This window comes from Megascapheus bottae, chromosome 17 (assembly GCF_031878675.1).
Source record: "Megascapheus bottae isolate mThoBot1 chromosome 17, mThoBot2.hap1, whole genome shotgun sequence".
Lineage (NCBI taxonomy): Eukaryota > Metazoa > Chordata > Mammalia > Rodentia > Geomyidae > Megascapheus > Megascapheus bottae.
The window spans coordinates 24,143,717-24,164,703 of NC_143525.1; the positions used below are offsets into that span (position 1 = coordinate 24,143,717).

General features: G+C 50.8%; 1 protein-coding gene across 1 annotated transcript in view; it reads left to right on the plus strand.

Moving 5' to 3' along the window:
- Window positions 1–3,715: 3,715 nt before the first annotated feature.
- Window positions 3,716–20,987, plus strand: part of Ttyh2 (tweety family member 2) — a 35,633-nt gene continuing 18,361 nt past the window's right edge. The window contains exons 1-3 of the mRNA XM_090350215.1: window positions 3,716–3,878; window positions 10,868–11,040; window positions 14,293–14,404. Of these exons, the coding sequence (XP_090206341.1) occupies window positions 3,750–3,878; window positions 10,868–11,040; window positions 14,293–14,404 (414 nt within the window). The 5' untranslated portion in view covers window positions 3,716–3,749. The remainder of the gene's footprint in view (window positions 3,879–10,867; window positions 11,041–14,292; window positions 14,405–20,987) is intronic.

Genomic DNA, 20,987 nt, shown 5'->3' on the forward strand with positions numbered 1-20,987 from the left:
CCTTGGGTGCCGGGTGGCAGGAAGTTTACTAGTGTGGCAGATGAAAAGACATTTAGATGTGGGGGGAGAAACAATGGGAAGTGGGGCCAGCCACTGGACAGTGTAGGGCAGGGACCTGATTCCTTCCTGCCAGATCACAGCTGGGCTTCAAAGGTAGTGGGAATCCCCTCCTGTGGAGGTGGAGATGGTAAAGGCCAGTTGTTCCAATGTCCCCAAGGCCGAGGTGGACATGGAAGGGCCAGCCAGTCCTGATCAGGGCAACTTGGTAGTTCGCTTAATGTCTACATTGGTTTGCTTATAAAATTAGGTTTTGAGCCTTGGCTGGTACTGTCAGTGTTGTTGAGGCCAGCCACGAGGTGGCACCACACTACAAGTAACTAGAGAGTGGTTCATAGTTAACTATAGTGTAGATGGTCCCTCTTCCCCTTCTCTGCTTGAACTCAGGGCCTGAGCACTGTCCTTGGGCTTTCTCAAGGTTAGTGCTCTGCCACTTAAGCCATATCACCACTTCCGGTGTTTTTCTATGTATGTGGTACCAAGACATTGAACCCAAGTCTGTGCATGCTAGGCAAGCACTCTACCACTAGGCCAAACTTCTGGTCCCCTTCTCTGTTTGAAGAAGTATGGTGTGCACCCTTGTAATCCCAGCATCTTGGGAAGCCAGAGGTAGTTTACTGTCCTGGCTGGCCCAGGGACCTTATCTAAAATGGGGCTGAAGGTAGAGTTCAAGTGATGGTCTGCCTAGCAAATGTCGGTCCTGAATTCAAGCCCTAATACTGCCAAAAAGTGTGATACACTGGACTTGGTTTGTCTCTGCCAGTCACCAAGCAGGGTTATAAGGAAGAGAGGTCAATTTGTATGACCAGCTGAGTGTGTGAGAAGGAATAGGTTTTGTTTACCCCAGGAGAGGATGGCAAACCAGCAGCTTACAGATGTTCATAGACTGGGATATAGTGTTCTTAAATAGGACTCCCTAGGGAGGGAGTTAACAGCTTCGGTCCTTTAGTCCCTAGCATGTTGTCCACAGGTATGTCTCAGCTCCTAAGAGACAAACCCTGTAGGATTTTCTGGCTGCCTGGTCCAGAGACGTCACCTTTTCATGCACCATTTGTAACCCACCCTGCATGTGCCAGGCACCGCTGGTCAGGGCTAACCCCAAAGATTATACTTGAATGGGATGGTTTTGGAATTTGTTGGGTTCATGCTGTCCCTGACCTTTTGTACTCAATGCTGGCACTCTACCATTTGAGCCATACTTCCCTTCCAGTCTTGTGGTGGGTGATTAGAGATAGGAGTTTCATAGGCTACTGCCCTGGCTAACTGAATTGCAGTCCTCAGATCTCAGCTTGTTGAGTAGAATGGCTTTGAGAATGTAGGTACTGATAACTGAGTTCTAGTGAGCACCCAAGGTCTGTTCCCCAGGTAAATGGTAATGTATGAGCCACAGTTTGTTTCAAACTCCTGGTCCCTGGGAGGTTGGTTTCCTTGTGAGCTTCTGCTTCCCGGGCTCACTTAGCGGTCATCTGGCTTTCGTAGAAGCAGCTAGAACCCTGACTCCCAGCTGCAAACTAACTCAGCAAGTTTTCCTAGCTGTGGCTCTGCCTTTCTATAGCTCTGGGCTCCTCTGTACCACGTGTGGCCCACTCTGCTGCTGTCTCCTTTTTAGGAACGGTGGTTTCTTGCCCATTTTCTCTCCTAAGGGAGACTGTGTCTATCAGTTGTGACTTATCTCTTGGGAGAAATGGAAACCCAGGGCTTCTGCAATCCAGAATGGAGTAGTGGGGAGAGGATGAGCAGCAACCTAAGCCTTTCCTTTGCTAGTGGCCTGGTGGCCCCTCCAATTCTAGCCAGGTCAGTTATTCCCCACAAGGGCAGGGAACTAGCAATGACCCAGCCCCTCACTTGGCCTGTTGATGGGCATGATCTGCTTACCTCACCAGCTTCCTTTTCCCTCCCCATCTTAAGTTCTTACTGTCAAAAGGGCTGGAGGGGTTCACTGTTGAGTGAATACAAAAATGGAACCTTACTGCTCTGTTGGTGGTAATGTAAACTAGTATAACCACTCTGATCAGTGTGGAAGTTTCTCAAACTATACATCTTCCCTGTGAGCCAGGATATGATGAGGACACCTGCATATCCATGTTCATTGCCATACTATTCACAATAGCCAAGACATGGAAACAACCCAGATGGCCCATACCAGATGAGTAGATCCCAAAAAATGTACTTATACGCGGTAGAATTGTACACAGCCATTAGAATAATGTCATTTGCAGGGAAATGGATGAAACTAGAACAAATCATATTAACCTAAGACAAGGGGCCCGTGTTTTGTCTTGACAGTGGAAGCTCTAAAATGTTCTGGGATATGACAAATTACACAGGATTCTAGGTACAATGAGACTCTTAGGAAAGAAAAAGGCTTTATATTTATATAATCCACATACTTAGGTGAACTCCAAGTGTGGAGACAAAAGACTTGTTTTTGTAGTTTCTGACGAAACTTATGGTGTAGTCACGTGGATATCTTGGGGAGAGTACAGAACTCAGAAAGGGGAGAAAGTACAACCGTGGAGCACACTGGAGATTGATGAAAGTGAACTAAACTTGGGGAAGATGAGGAGGAGAGGCTGGGCGAGAATGAAGGAACAGATGACACTTGAAAAAAATCTCTGCTCTGGTCCCAGCTCTGACTTGAGAAATCCTTGACAGTGTAGACTTTTGAAGACCTTCCCATTACCTCCTTTGCCACCTAGTTCCAGGAAAGCAACCCCAAGTACCCTTACCTCTTCATTGGCCAATGTCTTGCTGCCACTGCCCCCACTGCTGGGGAAATTCCAGAGGAACTCCACCCATGCACCCTGACCTCCCCATAGAGTTCCTCATCTGATCAGACTGCACAGTACCCTGCCCCAGTACATTTCAGTTAAGGCCTGATCTTCCAGTTCAGCTAGTAGTCTGGTCCAGACTCCACTGTCCCTTTGCAAGTCCCCACAGGGCCTGTCCTAAACCCCCTTGAGGAAAATCAGAAAGGAAACAAGGGCATATAGATTAGCTTGGGTTGGTGGCTACACTGGCATCAGCTAGGACACTGAACTTAGGAACCTGATGTGGCTCTAGCTCTTAACACTGGGATGCTTGTAATTAATATACTGCATAATAAAAGTCAACTTTGCCTTCTCTACTAGATTTTCCATTTGGGGCATCTATTATGAATTTAGCCAGGTCTTGTGGTGCACGCCTGTAGTCCCAGCATTTGGGAAGCAGAGGTGGGAGGATTTCAAGTAGGGAGGCCACATAACTCCTGTCTCAAGCCAAAAAAAAAAAAAAAAAGCAGGAACTGGGAATATAGAGTGCTGGCCTGTGAACAGCCCTGGGTTCGAGCCAGGGAGGATACTGGCTTGACCAAGCAAGCCTCCCGACTCGGGCCTCCCGACATGCTAGTACACTGATAGACGTTTTGATTACTCTGACTTCACTTTGTAGTAAGTCATTAAGTCTGGGCCCGCCCCGCACACACCGGGACTACGAGGGGGCTTTGATTGGGCCGGGTGGAGAAGGGGAGGAGCCAGGGGCGGGGTCGGACCTGGGGCGGGCCAATGAAGGGGAGGACCCGCTGAGGGACGTGGGGCAGGGGAGGAGCTGGCAGGGCTGGGCCAGCGTGCGTCCCGGGCCGTGGCAGCCTCGGAGCCAGCCGGCCAGCCGCGGCGGCGAGCGGGCGCGCAGACGGGCGGCCCTCGGGACCAGCCATGCCGGCGGCGCGCGTGGAGTACATCGCGCCCTGGTGGGTGGTGTGGCTGCACAGTGTCCCGCACCTCGGCCTGCACCTACAGCCGGTGGACAGCACCTTCCGTCCCGGCGACCCGAGTTACCAGGAGGTGAGCCCGCGTGCCCGGTCCCTTCGCCGCCCCAGCGACCCTCGTCCCGCCGGCCACAGCGCCCCTCTCTCCTTTCACCACTCCACCCCGGGACATTTGGACCCGGACCCCTCCAGGCCGGGGCTTTCCGGATTCCGTGAAACCCGGAAAGATCCGACGAAGAAGCCGGAGTTGGGGAGGAGAGGCCGGACGCAGAGGCTGGGACCCGCACCGGCGCCGAGGGGCAGGGCGCGGCGGCGTGGGGGTGGGGCGCCAGGGTCGGGGTACATCTAGCGGGTGTCAAGACGTCCACAGGCACCCCAGCTTCTCACCAGACTCTCGGAGACTTGGAGCCAGAGGTTTAGCAAAAGTGACTTGAGTCTCCAGAGTCCGCAGCCTCCCCTCCGCCCAGCCCTGCCAAGACCGAGGCCCGGTCCCATCTGCCAAGCCGGGACAGGCACCCGTGGGTGACATCTCTTTCTGCGCGCGGGGAGAGCCCCCAGCCCCGAGTGTTCGTTTCCGGGAAATGGGCTGGCGTCCTCCCTTTTCATACCACCATCCTGATCTCCCCCTTGGCTCATAACCAGTCTCCTCCCTTTGTCCTTCCTTGGGCTGGGGCTGTCCACCCCTGTCCCTCTTCCCACCTCTCCAGTACCTGCTGGGTCTTGAAATTGGAGTGGGGAGGGGGACCCCCTTGGCCACTCTCCTCATCCTTGCACTTTAGTCTGTCCATCGTCTATAGACTTCCAACCCAGTGGACAAGACCAGCCTCTAATGTCCCTTCCAGACACTTGCAGTCTCTTGGCCAGTCTCAGGAATGGTCAAGCCTGTCTGCACTTGGGCATCTGAGTCCCCCTCCCTTGAGTCGAAGAGGAGCTGATGTGTTCAGTGCCCGTTGGAGGACTTTGACCCCAGTGGCCTTTGCCTGATTCAGTGGCAAGGCACAATCTCCCCATCCCAAGGATGAAGCAGGCTGAGTGAGGCCTCTGTGAAGGCTGTGGGGGAGTCACCAGCTCCCCTCTTCCTCTTCAGACCTTCCTCCTTTGGGACTCGGGATCCTGATTGGGTAGAGTATGCATTGCCCAAGTGACAGTGACCCAGAGTCTAATAATAACTTCTGCTGCCTTTAGGGCCCTGCAGTTGGTGCCTGACCTTCGTGGAGAGGGGGACACTAGAACCAGGAGGCAGCTCCATGGGCAGGTCTGGCTCCTTTAGATCAGTATTTATCTGGGCCTGTCCCTCCTGAGGAGGAACTGGGAGCTGTCTGTCTGGGATTGCCCCCAGGGAACCTTCCGCTCCCAGCTAGTGCATGCAGCCAGGCGGATGTGACTTCAGACAGCTGTGTTGTTGGGGTTTGCCCCAGACCCACACCCTGGATCCCAGCCATATCTTTATCTCTACTGGAGAGAATCTGACCCCCACCTCTTATCCAAGTGGGTCCCCCCCCCTTGCCTTCACATGGCACCTGTCTTGCCAGCAGCTGTGGCTTTAGGGCTTGAGCCTGTCCCACAGGCAAGTGGCAGCTGAACCAGAGGGATCCACTCAGAGCCCCCACCCTTCTCCTCCAGCCCAGGCCCCCACCCCTATACCATCCTGGGTAAAGACTGAGCACTGAATGGGAGGTAATGACAGTCTGGCTTTGGCTGTTATTGAAGGCCACTCCTAATTTGGTCAGTTCTCCTGTTGGCTGACCATGGGTGTCTCTTCCCCTTCTGAGTAGCAGCCAGTCACTACCAGCATCAGCAGCTGGGCAGTTCACAACCTGAGTTGGACACCTGCTGTCACCTCAGTCTGCTACAAACTTGATTTTAGCCCAGCACCATGTGAGGTCCCAGGTGACATGATAACCAGGGATCCAGGGCCTGGGGGAGTGGCCACTGGGGAGTTTCTGGGTCCCGCCCCTGAAAGCAGTAGCCAAGTCATTGGAACAGGAATTCCTATTCCCGTGTGACCATGAGTGGGTGTCTTAACCTCCCTTAGACTTACTCTCCTCATCTGTAAGTAGGAAATGACACATTCCACATAACATGCTTAGTGCAGAGACTCCTTTAGCACATCACAGGACCAGGTAACATGAACCTAGACCAGTGGCCTTGAAGTTACTTGTGTCTCAGCACCATAGCCTATAGGGGTGAAGGAAAGAGCTGCAGGTCATGCCTCAAATGTCTAAACCAGCCATTGCTTGTGGCTCCCACCTGTAATCCTAGCTGCTGAGGAGCTGAGATCTGAGGATCATAGTTTGAAGCCAGCCCAGGTGGGAAAATCTGTGAGATGCTTTATCTCCAATTAACCACCAAAAAACTGGAAGTGGCTCAAGTAGGAGAGTATTAGCCTTGAGCAAAAAAGTTCAGGGGCAGTGACCAAGCCCTGAGTTCAAACTCCAGAACCAGCACACACACAAACAGGCAGGTTTGTAGACAAATGTGTGTGCGTGTTTGGAAAAGGCAGCTCCAAGTCTCCAGCAGGCATGGAGAGTGGCCAGGTTGTGTGTGAGATCTGTAAGGCAGATGGAGCCTTAGAAAGAGCAGAGCAGACAGGGAAGAGCCCTTCACCGTTTTGCCAGTTACCAGAGCCTTCCTGAGCTTGAAGAACCTAACCTAGTTTGCATCCTAGAATTTCACTGAGAAGGCAAGGCCCCTCACTCTCTGGGATGTTTAGGCCCAGTGAAACTCCCTTCCTCTCCCCCAAGTTCTCTGATGGCAGTTGCCCCCGACCCCTTTTCCTCAGTGAACTGGAGCCTGAGTCCCCAGGCTGAAGCAGAGGTTGCCTTGGAGGCCATTAGAGGCTGGAAGAGGGAGCAAGGATGAAGCCTGGATAGGTGCCTAGCTGCAGGCTTCCAGGTGTGCTGTCTGGAGGGAGAAACAACCCAATCTTGTCACCTCCGCCAAACAAAAATGGTGCCTGTTTCAAAGGGCCCCAAGGGAGGGCTATGAGCTAGCAGACAGGAAATGGCTTTCTGTTCCTCTCTCCCTGTCCTCAGCTGGCCAGCTGTTCTCAGGGATTGAGTTTTGAGGTAGAAAGAATGTCTTGCCAGATGCTAGTGGCTCATGTTTGTAATCCTAGCTACTTGGGAGGCAGAAATCTGAGGATCACAGATCAATTGCAGCCTGAGCAGGAAAATGTGAGATTCTTTCTTGCCAATCCTGGGCCTTGAACTCAGAGCCTGGCCACTGTCCCTGGACTTCTTTTGCTCAAGGCTAGCACTCTACTACGTGAGCCACAGCACCAGCTCTGGCTTTTTCTGTTTATGTGGTACTGAGGAATCAAACCCAGGGCTTCTTGCATGCTAGGCAAGCACTCTACCACTAAGCCACATTCCCAGCCCATGAGAGAGACTCTTATCTCTAACCACCAAAAAGCTGGGAGTGGCTCTGTGGCTCAAATGGTAGAACTATAGCCTTGAGCAAAAAAAAAAAAAAGCTGAGAGATGAGATGATGCGCCCAGGCCCTGAGTTCAAACCCTAGTCCAGCACCCCCCCCAAAAAAAAGGAGGTCTTACCATATATAATAGGATTGATGGATTCCGGTGCTTCTTTGAGGGGATTCAGTTCATAGACACCCCAAGGATCTGTCCTCACACCCAAAGAGGGGCAGAAAAGAGGGTGCCTAGCCTCAGTGGGGTAGGGGTTAGGTCTGAGGAGGAAAGAACAGGCAGAGGGGCATGTAGAAAAAGACCTGAGGTCCAGAGGAAGCCCCATCCATCCAGCTCCAGATTGAGTCACAGTCATTAGACTATCATGCCTGGTGGGTCAACTGGGTGTTCTGGGCTCCCCAACTTCAGCCTCAGCCCTCCACCCCCCATTTCTATCCATGCTGAACCCCCCTGGACTCCAGCCACAGAAGTCACAATGCCCCAGTTTGGGTCCTGGATGGTGCTTCCTACCAAGGGTTCACTGTTACCAAATGACCAACCACAAGCTCTGGACGCTGGAGGCTGAAGGGATGTGTTCCTCACAGCCAGGCTTTTCTCTCTCCTCCTCCTCCTCCTCCTCCCCTTCCCTCCCCTGCTCCTCCCTCTCTTTGTGCTCTGGGACTTGAGTGTTAATTAGGGGCAGGAAATAATTGCTTATTGGGGAGCAGCCAATGACATCAAGGTTGCTGATTGGTGTGGCTCTCACCACTCTCCTCCCCTCTCCCCTTCCTCTTTCATCTCCTTTCCTTCCCCACTCATCCCCCCACCCCTCTGACCTTGCTCCACAAACCTCTAGCTTCCTACTCCAGCCCTGGGCTCCCCGTGGCTTTCCATGGGGGCTGAGACTCCCCAAGGCAAACAAATTAACAACAACAAAAAATGGTTTCTCAGGCCTGGCCTTCCTGCCTGCGCTGCTATCAGTGACCTAACTGAGACCAGCTGCCCAGCTTGGAGAGGCCCCAGGCCACTGAAGTCCAGGGCAGAGGAGGAAGAGGACTGGCCAGGTGGGGATACATGGTTAAAACCATGTTTTTGTGGTTGTTTTGTCTTATGAACAAAGAGACAGAGTAGAACTAGGGGAAACTGGAAGAGTAACAGGAAAGGTCTAAAACTCTGGATCTTGTCAGCTGGTCTACAAGGAATGTCTGCCTACTGTTTTCTTACCTTTTTGTTGTTGTTTTGGCAATGCAGGGGCTTGAACTCAGGGCCTTGAGTTTGTTTGCCTGATACTCTACCACTTGATTACATGCCTGCAAGCCTGGATTTTTGCTGGTCATTTGGGGAATGGAGTCTAGTGAACTTTGCGGCCCATAATCTTTTAGATTTCAGTCTCCTAAAATTACAGATATGAGCTATCCGGGTCTGGCTTTGTTACCATGTAGATGTGTGTGCGCATGTGTCTGTGTGTGTATTTGTATGTACGCATGTGTTTGTGCATACAAGCATATGCGTGCACATGCACTAGGGCTAGAACTCAGAGCTTTACACTTACCCTTGGCTTTTTTGCTCAAAGCTGGTGCTCTGCCTCTTGAGCCACAGCTCTACTTCCAGCCTTTTTATTGGTTAATTGGAAATAAGAGTCTCAAGGACTTGCCTGCCCAGACTGGCTTTGAACTGTGATCCTCAGATCTCAGACTCCTGAGTAGCTAAGATGTCTAGGTATGAGCCACTGGCACCTGGCTTATTTTATTTATTTTTTTTGAGACAGAGTGTTGCTAAGTAGACAGACTAACCTTGAACTTGCAATCCTCCTTTCTCAGCCTCCTGAGTGCTGGGATGGCAGGCACAGATCATCAGGCAGGAACTACCTGGGTTCTCTCACAGTACAGGAAGACAAGTAGGCTGACCGGTGATCCAGGAAAAGGGAGTGTGAGCCCCAACCCCTGTCACACTGTGAGGACTGCAGAGGCCCTGTTCTGGGATGCAGAGACTCTGCTTTCCTAGGAGGGAGCAAGTTCTTGAACAGACAGGGAAGGTAAAGCCTGGACTAAGTCACATCCATCTGCTACCCCACAATGCACTGACCCACCTGCCCTCTTTGGCTGTCCTCACCACTTCTGCCAGCTGTCCCTGACACTAAGAAGCCTGTCCATCCAGGACAACTGTCAGAGGAACCCATTGAGGCCTAGTGTCCCTCCTGGGTCCTCACAGGGTTACACTGCCAGGGATGTTGTGTGGGGGGGGCACTGGGAAGGGACAGGTGGGGGCACAAAGGTCCACACCACTATGCTCTACCTACCTAGAGAGTGGCAGAGATGTCAGACCACAGTCACTCGCCTCAGGCCATCTCCCTGCATGTCTGGGCACATAGCCTGCTCCCTTTAGGTCACTATGGTCCCGTGGCTTCCCCTCTCCCCACCCCCGCCCGACTCATGTCCACCCCGTCCTACAGATTCCCACACACAGGCTCTCTCAGCCCGTGCACGGAGCATTCTGGACGGGGAACCTCTAGGGGTCTGAGGAATCACAGAGTACTAGCAGCTCAGGTCTAGCCCTGGCTGCTGGCCACTAACCCCAGGGGCCATCTGGTGTCCATCTGGCTGAATCAAGAGATTATCTCGAGGAGAGCACCGGGCCTCTGGACAAACCACAGCTTCTCACAGTACAAGACTGTGAGACACTCAGAGGCCCCAGGAGGCCTCTCTGGTCCCCTCAGGATCCTGGCTTAGCTGCTCTGCTTGGCACCTGGGCCAACCATCCTTGTGGGGTCCTTCTCTTCCCCCCACCCCCAAAGCTGGCCTCTTGGGAATCTGGATAGGCCTGTACCCAAAAGGGGCACATTTGGTATAAGATGGTCTGGCATGGTGAGGCAGCTGATGTGCCAGCATCCTTTCCTTGTCCTGTCTCAGTCACAGGCCACCCCATACTAGCTCCATCTTCTCCTGAGGTCCCTGGATGCTCTAGTCCTCCACAGCTTCTTCTTGTCTGTCTCCTGGGGCTGCATAGCAAATTGTATGACTCTTACTCTAGTTCACCAGCTAGTCTCAAATTTTATCCTTAGCCAGGTGCTGGTGACTCATAGCTGTAATCCTAGCTACTCAGGAGGCGGAGATCTGAGGATCCTGGATGGAAGCCAGCCCCTGGGGTAGACAAATCTGAAAGCCTTGAAGATTCTTATCATCATTTAACCAGTTTAAAAAAAAAAAAAAAGCCAGAAGTAAAGGTGTGGCTCAAATGGTAGAATGCGAGCCAGGGAGGGGGTGGGGGGAGCTAAGAGAGAAAGATTGGTTCTGGTTTAGGTCCTTTAGGTCCTTAGCCTCAGCCTGGGCCTGATCTGTATCTTCTTCCTGGTGTACAAGTGTACAAGCTGGAAGTCTGAGCCAGTCACATACACAGCTTTCCTGCCTCTGCAGCCCCCTCACGACCCCTGAGCCCACCCACTCATTCTCTGGTGCACTCCATTGTGCCCAAGTACCAGCTCTCTGTGTTCAGACTGAGACTGGTCCTAGAGATGGCGACCCACCTCATCTACCCTGCTTTTACTGCCAGGCCTCCCCCCTACACACACACACACACATACACACACACACACACACACACACACACACACACACACACTGCCAAGGACAAGAACTGACCCAGCCCTTCCCTCTTCCAGTCTCTGTTGTTCCTGGGGCTGCTGGCTATTGTGGGCTTAGGGCTGAACCTCGCCTTCCTTGCCACTTACCTGGTATGTACCTGCTGCTGCCAGCGAGACCAAGAGGTGCAGAGCAAGCAGCGTGGCTCCTGCTGCGTCACCTGGACGGCCGTGGTGGCCGGGCTCTTCTGCTGGTGAGTATCCCGGGGCCTGCCTGGGCCTGGGCTGTCTGTGGTTTTCTTGGCTCATCTGTGGTGATGACACCCACCCTCCTTCACCCTCCAAGCCCAAGTGGTTCATCAGCTATATGGCCACCTGTTCCTGACCCGGCTCCTGCCACCCTGGCTGAGCAAGCTTACAGCACCCCCCCCACATCAAGAATACTGTCTCTTTTCTTGCCAAATATCAGCAATCAGATCCCTGGTGGGGCAATGGGGGGGGGCAGAGTGTCATCTAACTCCCATCCCCATGCAGGGCCATGCCCAGAGCTACCTGGGTCATTCCCTGAGTGGAGCAGGCAGCATTCCTGGAAAGTAGACATCCAGGTTCTCAGGTCACACTGCCGCCCTGGGTCTGTGAGGTAAGAGGCAGCATCTGACTTCAGCCCAGATCAATTGTTTTCTCGGGAGATCAATACCTTTTAGTGCCTCTAGTGTGGCTCTTTGATTTTTGCTGGGTGAGAAAGGAGCCTGAGCTATGTGGCCTATTCTACCTGGACAGTGCCAGTGTCTTCACGCATGCCAGCTCTTACCAGGAGTTGTATCTTTTCTTGTTCCTGTCTCTATCTCAGAGGCTTTCCCAGAAGCCTAGTGAATCCCCACCCCCACCCAGTGTGCCACTGGGTGAGGCTACCCTGTGAATGGAACCCTTTATTTCTCCTCTGGTCCTCTGCAGGACCAGAACTATATCTGAAGACCATAGTTCAAAGCCAGCTCAAGTAGAAACATCCATGAGACTCATCTCCAATGAACTACTTAGAAAAAGCCAGAAGTGGCATTGTGGCTCAAGTGGTAGAGTGCTAGCCTAAAGCACAAAGAGGCTCAGGGACAGCTCCTGGGCCCCAAGTTCAAGCTCCAGACCAAAAGAAGAAGAAGAAGAAAAAGAAAAATAAAGATCTAAGCATATTGTAGGCATGTGTGCATTCCTCTTTCCTCCCCTCCCCAAAGTAGTATTTTGAACAAGAAAAGCTCTACAGGCTAATCAATCAGCCTTGTTGGGATCTCAAGAGGTGTGGGGGAGGGGGGGCTGGGAGTTTGGCCTAGGGGTAGAGTGCTTGCCTAGCATGCACAAAGACCCAGGTTCAATTTCTTGGTACCATATAACGTAGAAAAAAAGCCAGAAGTGGTGCTGTGGCTCAAGCTGTAGAGCTCTAGCCTTGAGAAAGCCCAAGAACAGTGCACAGGCCCTGAGTACAAGCCCCACGACTGGTTAAAAAAAAAAAAAAGGTGTCAGTCAGATGGAATGTGATCGATCACAGAGTGAAGACTTGAAATCATTCATTTAGGTTGGAATGTTGGACTAAAAGCAACCAGATGAAATTTCATAGAGGTAGCTTTCAAGTCCACTTTTGGCTAACACTGAAAAAAAATGAATACAACTCAAGGAGAGAAGACTGGGCTTGACTGTTTCTATGAAGGAATCTTGGGGCTGTCTGTGTACACTAAAGTCAGTGGGGAGCAAGACTGGATCACATTAGTGGGGGAATCAGTTTCCAGGGTAGTAACCCCCTCCCCCACACTGGAGTGTCAGGAGAGACCAGTGGTTGGCACTAGGCCTAGGACCTCGGCAGAGTCCACTGGTGCAGAGTTGGGGGCTGTGGTGGGGTTCTTAGACCCCACCAGACTCAATGTAGCACAATCCCCCAGGGTTGGTCCTAGGCTCCCATCCTTCAGAAGCACAGCTTGGACCATTTCTCCTTTTCCTTTTGTATTTCTTTTTGTGCCAGCCCTAGGGCACTATCCCTGAACCTTTTATGTACCACAGCTCATTTCCAATTTTTTGTGGTTAATTGGAGATAATAGTCTCCTAGACTTTCCCAGTCTGAGCTGTCTTTGAAATCTGATCCTCAGATCTCAGCCTCCTGAGTAACTAGGATTACAAGCATGAGCCATTGGACAGCTTTTCTTCCGGGCCTAATGGAATGTGCTTAGATCCAGTGTGCCAGGATGAGTTGGCCTCTGCTGGGTGACTTTGGGTGGCCCTGAACTTCCAGTCCTAGACTGCAAACTCCCCTTAGAGTCCCAACAAGGCCTTCTCTGGGTGTTCATAGTAGCTTTCACTCACAGTTGCCAAAATGTGGGAGCCACCAGGACGTCTTTCAAGAGCTAAGCGAGTAAATTAAAAAGGGCTCTAGCTTTTTTGCTTTATCTTTCTTTTGCTTTCCTTTTCTTTTTTTGCCCATGCTGGGGCTTGAACTCGGAGGCTAGGCTCTATCCCTGAGCCTCTTTGTACTCAAGACTAGAACTCTCTATCACTTGAGCCACAACACCACCTCTGACTTTTTCTGAGTGGTTTATTGGAGATGAGTCTCATGGTGACTTTCCTACCTGGGCTGGCTTCATATCATGCTCCTTAGATCTCAGCCTCCTGACTATCAAGGATTATGGGCATGCGCCAGTGGCACCTGGCTCATTATCTTTCTTTCCATGTTTGTGTGTGTGTGTGTGTGTGTGTGTGTACACCAGTACTGGAGCTTGAACTCAAGGATTTGCACTCTTACTTGGCTTTTTTGCTCAAGGCTAGTGCTCTACCACTTGAGCTACACCCCCACTTCCTGCCTTTTGCTGCCTAATTGGAGATCACAATCTCTCAGGTTTGACTGGCCCCTCAAGTTTCAAACCAGGATCTTCATATCTCAGCCCCTTGCATAAGATAAGATACCAGACATGAAGCACCTGGACCTGGCTCACTTTTGTTATTTTTCAAATAAGACTTTTTTTTGCCCCAACCAGCCTGGACCACAGTCTACTTCCCCAGTAGTTAAATGACTGGCATGTGCCAGCTTGCCCGGCTGTCCATTGTTTGAGATATACTCTTGCAATGCATCTAAGCATTAGAAAGGAAATGAGTGCCTAGAACGCTTTTTTCTTTTTTCTTGGAGGGGATAGGCATGTACTGAGGTTGTACTCAGGGACTTTCTCTTAAGTGATCAAGTTGAGTCTAGCCTGGACAGTAATCCTTCTAGCCATGCCTCATTGCTGAAATGACAAGGGTGTACCATGATGCCTTTTTTTTTTTTTAACTGGTTGAGATAGAGTCTTGAAAGCTTCCTGGTCAGGCTAGCCTTGAACCATACTTCTCCTGCTCTCAGCCTCCCAAGTAGCTGAGATTATAGGTATGAGCATCTATCTGCACCTGTCCATTTGTTTTTATGTGTTCACTGTTTATTTTTCAAGACCCATTCTCTGGGTGTCACCTTTGACTGTTGTTTGGGGTCTTTCTTGTAGTGCTGCAGTGGGCGTCGGTTTCTATGGAAACAGTGAGACCAACGATGGGATGTCCCAGCTGATTTATTCCTTGGACAACGCAAACCACACCTTCTCAGGGATCGATGAGCTGGTAAGGCTAGGGGCAACGGGCCAGGCTGGGACACAGCCCATGAGGTCAGCGTGGCTAGAACAAGGGTGCCAGTCAGATGCTAGGAGGCAGCTGCACACTTGGGCTCTGAGTTTGATACAAGGCTGGACTTCCTTCCTTTGTTACAGTGGTGGTTTTTACATCCCAGGTCAGGAATGGCTTGGGGGCAGCTGTTGGGTACCTTCACCTTCTCAGGATTGCTGAACACTGATATTTGCTGAGCCTTTCAAATGCCAAAACAACCTTCTCCTCTTCCACTTCCTCCTCATCCTCTTCCTGCTCCTCCTCTTTCCTCCTCCTTTCCTCCTCCTTTTCTTCTTCTTCTTCTTCTTCTTCTTCTTCTTCTTCTTCTTCTTCTTCTTCTTCTCCTTCTCCTTCTCCTTCTCCTCCCCCTCCTCCTCCTCCTTCTCCTCCTCTTCCTCCTCCTTATTCTCCTTCCTCTTCTTCTTCTCCTTCGCCTCCTTCTTCTTTTGGTGCTAGACCTGGGGCTTGAATTTAGGTCCTGGGCACTGTCCCTGAGCTTTTGTGTTCAAGGCTTGTGTCCTACCAGCTCTACTTTTGTGGTTAATTGGAGAAAAGAGGCTCATAGACTTTTCTGTCTGGACTGGCTTTGAATTGTGATCCTCAGATTTCAGCCTCCTGAGTAGCTAGAATTATAGGTGTGAGCCACCGAGCCCAGCTTTGCATGGGTTTTTTTTTTTTTATGGTCACTTTCAGTACTTGCTGTACCATGGGACCCCAGAAAGGTCCAAGGAAGACCTCTTCTAGAACAAAGAAAGAGCCCCTGGAGGCGGGAGATTACACCCAGACCCCAACACTGGCGAGAGCTACAAACACTGAACACAAGGAATTGAGGTTTTTCTCTCTCCACATGCCTCTGCTCTTTTCCACTGATTTCCTGGGCACCCGGGCAATCCTGGGAACTTCTCTACAAAGAGGCTGTTGATAGGAAAGGCCTCAGGGCAGCATGGAGAGAAGCCGAACCTTGGTCATCTGCTCCATTTCTGCCCCTCTGTGGACTCAGTTCTGAGTAGAGGGGTGACAGCCCACAGCCCCAGCCCCAAGGGTTATTTATGTTACACAGCCTCCACCACAGGACCCAGCACCGGCCAGAGAAACCAGTGAATGCCTAGGCATCTGGGCTCTGAAGACTGACCTCATTTGCCCCCTCCCTCACTGCTTTAAGCTCCTCTAAGGCTCTAATCCCTCACTGGGCCTCTGGAGGGGGAGCCTCTCCTTAAAGAGACAGCTGGGCTGTTCATGATGCCCTTGGCATTTGGGGGACATAGCTCTGGCCTCCAGAGAGGGGCCTTCCAGAGGCTAAGAGCAGGAAGTTAGGCTGCCTCAACTCCAGCAGAGCTCATCTGTCTACCCTGTGTCCACTGAGAAATAGCCAAAGTCCCAAGTGTCTGGATGTGGGGCTGCGGCAGTTCTGGGTGGAGTGGAAGGGCTAAGGGAGGGTCTCCCAGAGCTGGGCTGACTTATTTTAGGTCTCCTGGAGTGTGTGTGGCATGACCTAGGCTAGTGGTTCACCCTCTTGCTCCCCACCCTCCCTCATTGCAGGCCCTAGTGGGGAAAGGGCACCAAGGTCACTGCTGTCTGGATTCAGTCTGTCCCTGCTTTGGCATTCAGCCCCCCCACCCACAGAAAGGTTGGGAAAGGAACTCAGCCCTGGGACAGAGGAAAGCCCCAGAGCCATGACCTTCACCAGCTGAACCAACAGTGGGAAAACTTGAGCTCAGCCTGGTTCTGCAAAGCTCTCCTCTCCCACAAAGAGGATGGGGAAGAGGAAGGGGGAGGAAGACGAGGAGGGGAAGAGAAGGAGAATGAGGGAGAAAAGGAGGGAGAACATGAAGGGGAAGAAAAAGAGGGAGAAGAGAAGGGAAATAAAGAGGAATAGAAAGAAGAGGAAGAGGGCCAGGAGTGTGGCTTAGTGGTAGAGTGCTTGAATAGCACTCTATTCACAAAGCCCTGTTCACCTATTCACAAAGCTCTGGGTTTGATTCCTCAGTACCACATACACAGAAAAGGCTGGAAGGTGCTGTAGCTCAAGTGGTAAAGCTCTAGCCTTGAGAAAGCTCAAGAACAGTGCCTAGGCCCTGAGTTCAAGCCCCAGGACTGGCAAAAGAGGAAGAAGAAGAAGAAGGAGAAGGAGAAGAAGAAAAGGAGGAGGAGGAGGAGAAGGAGAGGAGGAGGGGGGGAGGAAAAAGAGGAGGAGGAGGAGGGAGAAGAGAAGGCAGGCCACAAGGCGGAGGCCACAGGACCAGGTTCAGATGCTTGGCTACAAGTCTCCCGCCTCCCCACCCTCTCCTGAAAGGAAGTCTTCTCATGGCCCTACTTGCTAGAAAGTGCAGATCCAGGTCCCAGGGCCTGCCTGGAAATGGGCCTTTGGGATAGAAATGGCTTCTGGTCCCACGCCAGGCCCAGAGTGGTTAAATTGGGGATGAGATTCCCGGAGAGGTGGCAGATCTTAGAGAGAGAGCGCGCCAGGTGGGGTTGTCCAATTGTCAGAGAAATGGTGAGGTGTGTTAATGTCAGCAAAAGCACAAAGTGGGTAACTCAAATGATGAGGTCCATTATACTAATGACTGTAATCACCGTGAAGTGGAGGAGCTGGGGTTGGAGGGAGTTGGGGTGCGGAGCTCTGGGGCAGGGCAGGTGACTTAGCCCTGAGCTTGGCTGGGAGTCACACCAGGAAGCCAAGTGGTCAGCAGAGGCCTTCTAGGACTGCCCCAAGACATCCAGCTACAAGGCCCTCCCCTTTGGGGGCTCCCCCTCAGTCAGAGACCCCACCTGTGCCCTTCCACCTTGAAGAGGGTGGAAGGCCTCAAGGTTCTAAGGCAGAGAGAGCTCCTTTGGGAGACTTGGGGGATAATTGCCAATGAGTCCCCTATATGCAGGCACCTAAAGGAGGGTCCCCATTTTCTAGCACCTTCCCCAGGAGACCAGGCACACTCCTTCACCCCTCCCCTCTCACCTCTCAAAATTTAGTCAGCATTTTTGTTGTTGTCTTTGGTGCTTTGACTGGGGCTTGAACTCAGGGCCTGAGCACTGATCCTTAGTTTATTTCTGGAGCATTACTATTTGAACCACAACTCCACTTCTGATTCTTGTTGATTAATTGGAGATAAGAGTCTCACGGATTTACCATCTGGGATGGTTTTGAACAGTAATTCTCAGATCTCAGCTTCCTGAGTAGCCAGGATTATAGGTGTGAGCCACAGAGCCCAGCACAAGTCAGGTTGTTTTTTTTGTTTTTGTTTTGTTTTGTTTTTTGCTAATCCTAGGGCTTGAACTCGGGTTCTGAGCACTCACTGTCCTTGGGCTTTCTCAAGGTTAGCAATCTACCATTTGAGCCACAGCACCACTTCCAGCTTTTTTCTCTGTATGTGGTACTGAGGAATCAAACCTGGGTCTTCGTGCATGCTAGGCAAGCACTCTACCACTAGGCCAAACTCCTGGCCCACAAGTCAGCTTTAAATTACACTTTGGATTCCATCAACCCATGAGCTCTGCCAGCCTGGGTTTTTGCCTCATTCTAGGGTCCAGTATGGCTCTGTCTTTGGACAAGTGGGCTGCCCGCAGGTGGAGAAAGTGAAGCAGGAAGTGGCATTGGATGAAAGGCAGTTTGGTTCCCAGCAGGACCAGAGCTAGCTGAGCTCTGGTGGCAGAACTCGCCCTGAGATACCCATTCTATACTTCTGGGTAGTGCATCTGCCAGGAGCCGCAGGCCCAGGGACCCCACGAGGGAGATGGTGACTTCCACACTACCTTCTTGCTGGCCTCTGTCTAGCGCTGCCTTCTAGGAAATGGACCTACCTATTTTCAAGGAGTTGGTCTTCCCATTGGAGAGAGCCTGCACTTTCTAGGGCTGGAGGGGTGGGTACTATGTTCTTCTGCACACCTGGTGCCTGGGTTGGCATGAGGAGGGGAAAGCCATAAGTGGTAGGTCATTATTGTGACATTATATATTTTTAATTTTTAATTGACCCGGGCTCAATTCCTCAGTGCCACACACACAGAAAAAGCTATGGCTCAAATGATAGAGCCACAAGGTCAGTGATCAGGCCCTGAGCTCAAACCCAGAACTGGCAAAAAAAAAAAAATGGAGCTCTATGACTGAGCCACACAGTTTGTGTGTGTGTGTGTGTAGTTAACATTTTAGAGCTACTGGAGAAAAAAGTAGTGTCTGGGGTTGGGGTGGGGGAGTTTACATAGAACTTTTTGCAGCCCTTTGTCCTAAAATTTGATGTTGGTAGATAAAAGTAACACACAGTATCTTGTTTGTTCAGAATGTTATTATTTTACAATAGTGTTATTTGTCTTCGTAGTATGAAGTCCTTGTACACTTATCCTATTAATTTAACCAGTAAGCACATTCCTGTAATCCTAGCTACTTTGAAGGTGGAGGCAGGAGGATCACTAGTTCATAATCACCTTTACCTCAAATACAAAATAAAACAGAAGATCTGGAAGCATGAATCAGTGGTGAAGAGCTTGTCTAGCGTGTGCTAAAAGCCCGAGTATTGAAAACAAAAATTAATTAACCAAGAAAGCTTATGAGGGTAATGCTTAGTTAATTAATGAACTCTGACATGGTTTGGGGTTTTTATCCCTGTGGAAAGTGTAGAGTATGGAGTGAGTCTGCCTGCTTTGGTGTCTCCTAGTCCCTCATCTAGCTCCTGAGAACCAGGCACACACCAGAAAATGGAAGAAACCATTGACATTGAGGAAACCCAATGAAACAAAGAACCATCAGAACCCAGTGCCACTGCTGGCTTCCTCTTACAAAATCCTAGCTACTCAGGAGACTGAGATCTGAAGGATCACAGTTCGAATTTAGCCCAGGCAAGAAAGTTTATGAGAATCTTTTTTTTTTTTTTTTGGAGTGGGGCGGTCATAGGGCTTGAACTCAGCCTGGACATTGTCCCTGAGCTCTTCAGCTCAAGGCTACCACTCTACCCTTGAGCCAAACCTCACTTCCCATTTTCTAGAGGTTAATTGGAGATAAGAGTCTCAGGTCCTTTTGTGCCCTGGCTGGCTTTGAACCTTGATCCTCAGATCTCAGCCTCCTGAGTAGCTAGGATTACAGCGAGAGCCATGGCAACCTGGCAACCTGCGGTTTATGAGAATCTTATCACCAGTTAACTACGAAAAGCTGGAAGTGTCACTGTGGCTCAAGTGGCAGAGCACTAGCCTTAAACAGAAGAGCTAAGGGGAAGAACTCAGGGCCAGCACAAAATTAGAAAAAAAAAATTCAGACAAAACTACTGTTTTCTAGAACTGGGAAGTCCCAGTATAGGATAGACCTGAGAAGCTACAAGGTTGATGTGAAATTCCTGTAGTGTCTGAGCCCCCCTCACTCACATTGTCTCCTAGACACCCTCCCCTTCCCCCAAGGCCCTGCCCTTCCCTCCATCATTTTTATCTTTCAGGCCTCTGGGAGCCAAGGCCACCAGAGAAGGATTAGAAGGAGCTGCCTCACTCTCAGCCCTGGTGCTTCTGGGTTTAGCGTCACAGTTTCAAAACAACACAATTCCTCTTCCTCCCAGCTGCTGCCTAGCAGGCCCTAAGGCCCAGGCTGTGGGCTCTGTCCCCAGGCCTGGTCCCTGTAGTGCCTTTGCAATACAAGCCACTCTGTGCCTCTTGTTCAGAAGCTAGCAAAGATAGTCTCTGACCTTGTCCTCTCATTTGCACTTACAGGTGCTCCTCCGGGTCTCTTCAGCTCAGAGGCCAGGAGTCTATCCACCTATGGTCAGGACAGACTGTTGTCCCCAGGGCATGAGCCTCAGAATAAGCACTGATTTCTTCCTGTCCAGGCTCTTGAGAAGACAGACAGTCTGTGTTTTCCAAGTTCTTTTGTTCTGCCTTTGCTCTGAGTTGGGTATGCTTCTAGCTGCTGCAAGCTCTGTGACAAAGCACTTCTCTTCTAGGGCATTTTAGAGCCTGTCATGTAAATAGAGGTAAATAGGAGCTCTTCAGTTTGAATGATTTATTTAGGCAAAAGAGAAAATTTGTAATGGAAATATTTAAGAAATTCTTTAAAGAAGAAAAATAGAAGATTTAATCTCCCATATATATATATTTTTGCCAGTCCTGGGGCTTGAACTCAGGGCCTGAGCACTGTCCTTAGACTTTCTCAAGGTTGGAGCTCTACCACTTGAGCCTCAGCACCACTTCTGGCTTTTTTCTATGTACGTGATACCGAGGAATCAACCTCAGGTCTTCATGCATGCTAGGCAAGCACTCTACCACTAAGCCAAACTCCCATCCCACCCCCTTTTTTTTAGTGCCAGTACTAGGGTTTGAACTCAGGCCTAGGTACTGTCTCTTTAGCTTTTCTGCTCAAGGCTGGTGCTTTGCCCTTGAGCCACACCTTTACTTGTAAGTTTTTGCTGGTTGAAGAGTCTCGTGGACTTTCCTGCCCAGGCTGACTTCAAACCGAGATGCTCAGATCTCAGCCTTCTGAGTAGCTAGGAGTGCAGACATGGACCACAGGCAACATCCCTTATGCAAATGTTTAGTCTTTCGGGAGGGATTTTTTAAGTTTTGGAATATTCCTATA